The following is a 5,631-nucleotide window of genomic DNA, read 5'->3' as shown; positions in this document are numbered from 1 at the left end:
ATAAAAATATAAGATTGAATGAACTAAAAACACCTAAAAGCACATGCAAAATTGCAAATATTAACTTTAAATTATTAGGTTTGCTTTTCAGAAATAAAATAATAATAGCATAAGGGTTAGTTGTACTTAAAATTGATTTAGTAATCTTAACTTTATATAGCTAGTAACAATAAAATCTATTAAAAAAGAAAAATTGAAAGGGCACATCTATAATAATTAGCAACAAATTAGTTTAAAATTAGGCAAAGAGCAAATCCAAAAAGAAAGGTGAAGGAAGGAAGATAAGAAGAAACTAAAACGAAAAAGAGCACCTGATTTAGGACCCCAGTTTGATGTAAGCTAGACCAGACCTCCTAAAATTGAATCGTCTTTATGGTGGGTTTACCCCACCACATATGCCAATAATATGATGTGCTTGTCATAATCTCCATGCCAATAATTATAAGCTGAACTGGCTCAACCTTAGTGAACCAAGGCAAAGCAGCCACAAGTTCCCCATGCCATGATCCTCCACCAAAATGGGTCTTTCAAACACCAGTTGGTTCGATCATGCATATATATACAATAATAACATGATAATATCTCCCACTCTTAGTTCAATTATAGGAGGAAGGGGAATGTCAATGTCTATTTCTAGATCCAAAACAAATTAATAAATAATGCAAATGGCGTGTCCTTTGTGTTGAGCTGATATCAAGCAATTACTTTGGATATAGGTGATAAATATGAATGGGAGAAACCTCACGTTTAATATCTACCAGTCGTTTTGCATATACGTTCAATTTTTAGAACTCTCCACAAATTTCTTCTTCGTTTTTTTATTTTTTTTTAAATGAAAATAATTTGGTTGCTAAATTAAGGTGGCTAGTCAGCCAGCAGGTGGCCGGCCGCCATGAACCTTACGATTGAGATGAAAAGCGAGAGGAGTGTTGTATCTGTTCCCCTATTAATCATGAGTATGATTATTAGCCAAATGAAAACGATGGTGCGTTATAGCTTTAAATCACTTCCAACGATTTCATAGCTAGAAAGTCCATTTAAGGGACTTAAAAGATTTTAAAGATGATATTAAGCACTCAAAAATACGATTCATTTCATTTGATTCCCACTGCTTTTTCAATCTCAACAACAAAAAAAGACAAGGAAAAAAAAAAAGGAGTGATGTCATGCAAGGGCTAAAAAAATAAAGGTTTAATTATGCTCCTACTCCCTATACTCATTCCATATTTAAAGAGTATAAGGAGAAAAAGAAAGAAATGTTGATTTTGTCATCAAAATGAATAGGAGAGTAATTTGGTAAGGCAATGGAGAGTGGGGTATGGAAAGTTCCCCCAAATGATTTGCAAGTTGGGTGAATGTGATAGAGCATTATGATGCATAAAACTGAAACATCAATTGGGGGGGGGGGTTTAAAACCAAAATCATATATGAATGAAAGAAGAATTAGAAGGGAATGCTTGTTTGATAAACATACGTTAACGTAGAGCAAGCTGAGCTATGTCCACCTAGCATTCCCTGACAAATTAATTCGTCCCCCCAAATATTTCATTATTAGTATTATTTGTTGGCAGAGATCATATGTACTTTTTTGTCCTTTTCCTCATATAACTGCAAGGCAAAATTAAAAAAGAAGACTTGAAGGAGAAAAAAGTCAAGATTCTCATTTGCCACACGAAAACTTTGCTGCTCTCAACACAACTGCAACGCAATCAAACAAACAAAAAAACCTTTTTTATTTTTTATTTTTTTTCAGAGTGGATTTTTAGGGCTGACGCGTAACAGGGTGTCTACTCTTTACTCTTAAGTTTAAAAAATTTATGTGAATAGTTATGCAGATGGTTATATTTAAAAAATTAATTTTTTTTAAATTGAGAGTCAAATCTAATTTAAGAAAAAAAATGATTGAATTAAAAAAGTATATAAATATTAAAGACTAAATTTAATAATATGCGGAAGAAATAAATAAATAAATAAATAAAATATGGGTGGCCAAAGAAAGAAAATAGAGGAGAGAGGGAAACGGTTTTTCATTGCTTCACGAGAATTGAGGCTTTTGGATAGACACCTTTGCGGTGTATGTGTGTGTAACGTAAATTAATTTCTGGTTTATGTAATCATACAATTACAAACTCCCCTCCCCCTCTTGATGATATCGTGCCCCTCCACCCTTGTTCTTGGCGCGTGGGTCTTCCCTTTTGTCACATTTTTTAATTTTAACTTCCAAGTGAAAAACACGTGTCCTTAGCTCTTTCTTTTTTTTTTATTCTACAATATTTGACCAAAATTGCATGGATTTATCACTAAATATTGTTTTTAAAATAAAGATATTATATTATACATTAACCCAAATTTATGATTGCGCTAATTATCGCATTATTTTTTCAATGAAAAAAATTTTATTGAGTACATTGAAGAAAGATATTTTATGGAACTAAGAAGGAACATAAATGCCGGAGTGAAAATACAGAAAATGATTTGTAGATGAGATGCCAATTAGGTTGGAAAACTGGAGATGCTACTAATGAGACACGTGGGTTAATTTGGTTAAAAATAAATTAAGAGGGGGTGAAAAAAGAAAATTGATTTTTGTGCTAAGCGTTTGCACTTGTCATACAATAAAAAAGGAGTTAAATGCGCACACACAAAAAAGAATGAAGCTTACATCACCAATTTACCATCCTCCACCTTTTCCCCTCGTATATAAATCCCCCCTCTCACCCCTTCTTTTCAACCCCTCATGAGCAAAAGCCTCTAAGCTAGAGAGTGTGTGTGAGAAAATAGCAGCTAGGGTTCCTCTCTCCCTCTCCAAAAAATAAACAACAAAACAAAAGAGAGATGGCAGTAATGGCGGATCACCATTCCCTGGCTGTTGTTTTTGGTATATTAGGTAATATACTACTAGGATGCTCACAAGCTAGCTTCCTTTTTTCTTTCTTCTTCTCTTTCATTTCATAACTCTTTGCATATTGGAGTGATGGTCATACAGAGACAGTTTCAGGGTTCTCTTGTGTTGCAAGTTATTTCAGTTTCATATTACACGCTAGGGTCTGGTTTAGGTTCTTCATTATTTTGGTTTGGTACATATATTAAACAAGTGTCTTTGTTAGAAGTGGCTCCAATTTTTATTACCTAATAGTACATTGATTAATGTTTGGTTATTTGTAGTTTTTCTGTTTAACAAAAAAGTAGAATAAATTATTTCGCTTTCAAAAATTTAGTGTTGTCACCTAAATTATATCGATCCACCTCCCCCAACCATACAGTGTATATGTATATGCATGAATGCTTCTTTACAAGATTATTAATTTTCTTTTAAAGTTGAACAGTGAATTAAAAAACTTTATAAATAACCAACGAAGTTGTTTTCAATTGATTGCAGGTAACATCATCTCAGTCCTCGTATTTCTGGCACCAGTGTAAGCAGCAATGGCTCTTAAATGACCGATATATATATCAAGGGTGACGAATAATAAAGTGAATAACCCTTTCTTATTAATATGAATAATAACTGCAGGCCAACATTCTGTCGGATTTACAAAAAGAAATCGACTGAGAGTTTCCAGTCACTGCCATACCAGGTTGCATTGTTCAGTTGCATGCTATGGCTGTATTACGCGTTGATTAAAAAGGGTGCTTTCCTTCTGATCACCATCAACTCTTTTGGATGTGTTGTTGAGACTATTTATATATCTATGTTCTGGGCTTATGCTTCAAAGAATAGCAGGGTGAGTACTTCTCTCTCTCTATATATTAAATATTAAAAATAATTATTCACATGGTATTCACGTATGAAATTGGCAGATGTCGGCTATGAAACTTTTTATATCAATGAACCTGGGGCTCTTCTCTTTCATTCTCATCCTCACACACTTTCTGCTGAAAAGCTCGATTCGCATCCAAGTTCTTGGCTGGATTTGTGTTGCCATCTCTGTATCCGTCTTTGCAGCACCCTTAAACATTATGGTGAGTATCCCGTTTTCTAATTGCGGATTAATTAACTAGTTAAGTTTCTTTAATTTCTAATTATGTTCTCCATGCAGGCACGAGTTATACGAACAAAGAGCGTTGAGTTCATGCCTTTCACCTTATCATTTTTCCTCACATTGAGTGCAGTAATGTGGTTTGCTTATGGACTATTTATTAAGGACCTCTGTGTAGCTGTAAGTTCAATTTTGTGGGACACCATTTATTTACTTTTTCGTCCTTCACTTTCACTTGAAGCCACAAATAGATTGATTCTTTTTTGTTGTTGTTGTTTTTTGTGATTTGATTTGACAGCTCCCTAACGTACTAGGCTTCTTCTTGGGGATGCTCCAGATGCTTCTCTACGCCATTTACAGACACAGTGAAAAGGTTAACATAGAAGAAAAGAAGCTACCAGCTGAACAAATGAAAAGCATCAATGTCGTCCTTACCACATTAGGTGCCTCTGAAGTTCACCCCGTAGTTTTGGATATTCACACTGATGATACAAAGGAAGAAGATAATAAAAACAACGAACCCACAGGGGAGCCTGATAAACAAACTGATGTGAAAATGGAAGACGCAAATGAAAGTCCAGTTTGAATGGACACACACACAAGAGTTCTATGATTTGTTGAGAAATTAAGATCCAGCTCTGATATGTCATGGATGCCTGGCCTGAAACCCCACCACCATACACCTCCTGAGACTTTGTGCAAAGGAAGAAACTAGCCAGGACCTAGTAAAAGAACATGACTACATATATAATATATTATATATGAATAATATTGTATTTCAGTTTTTAACCATGTTGAATAATCATGTATGTCATTGATCCAGGACATGTAGTTTATTTATTTTGAAATACAACAATGACTCCTTTTCTCCAGTTTTTAGCTCATAAAAATTGACGTCCATATGTATAGCAAGCAAGCTAGGTATAGCTGTGTGGCTCCAATCACTAATTTATAACAAGACACAGCTGGATGCAATAAGGTATGTATACATATGGGGTTAGGAAGGGAGAAGGACGGACCCCATATATTGTTTAATTAAGAAACGTAAGATGGGGAAACATCTTTTTCTTTTTCCAGTTGGCTGGTTTGAAGAAATATGATTTTGTTGGCAGATTTTTGTGATGCTCCCTCTCTCTCTCTCCGTTACGTGTTCCAAACAGCATCTCCATATTCATAAATTCATGTATTTTTATTTTCCATTTCACATTTAACCAATCATACATATTTGTAATTTCGAAATCTTACAGCGTAATATTTTAATTTTTATCATAAACTAAATAAAGCATTAGTCAATATCATGTTGAACATTATTTCTAACTGCTCTAAACGCCTATTTATAAGACTTGGGCCTAGACATCTATGATGGATGTTGCTCATAGTTATGAGCATTTTTATCGCACCATAATTGATTTTTTAGCTTCCTTTATTTATATTTTCTCTAATTTAGTTGTTTTAGCATTTTTATTTAGTAATTGAAGTTGAATTGATGTTACTATTTAATTTTTTTGTTAAAATAGATTATATGTATTTCTAAAATAAAAAACTTACTCCTGTGGTTAGTATTACACGTATGGAAGGTCAATAAGCAAATAAAAAGGTAGACTCTGAACGTATAAGGGTTTTTAGTTTGAATCTAGGGTTGTAAGGTTTT

The 5,631-nt window shown here is 33.7% G+C and overlaps 1 protein-coding gene across 1 annotated transcript; it reads left to right on the top strand.

The window, feature by feature from the left end:
- The first annotated feature begins 2,698 nt into the window (after positions 1-2,698).
- On the top strand, positions 2,699-4,836 carry LOC108457952 (bidirectional sugar transporter SWEET15). The gene is made up of 6 exons (XM_017757172.2): positions 2,699-2,887; positions 3,380-3,416; positions 3,515-3,725; positions 3,802-3,963; positions 4,041-4,160; positions 4,279-4,836. The coding sequence occupies exons 1-6, from the start codon at positions 2,836-2,838 to the stop codon at positions 4,564-4,566; spliced, it is 870 nt and encodes a 289-aa protein (XP_017612661.1). The 5' UTR covers positions 2,699-2,835; the 3' UTR covers positions 4,567-4,836.
- The last annotated feature ends 795 nt before the right edge of the window (positions 4,837-5,631 follow it).

Source organism: Gossypium arboreum, chromosome 4, assembly GCF_025698485.1.
Source record: "Gossypium arboreum isolate Shixiya-1 chromosome 4, ASM2569848v2, whole genome shotgun sequence".
Classification (NCBI taxonomy): Eukaryota; Viridiplantae; Streptophyta; class Magnoliopsida; order Malvales; family Malvaceae; genus Gossypium; species Gossypium arboreum.
The sequence above is the reverse complement of the archived record's forward strand: the minus strand, read 5'-3'. Positions and strand labels throughout refer to the sequence as shown.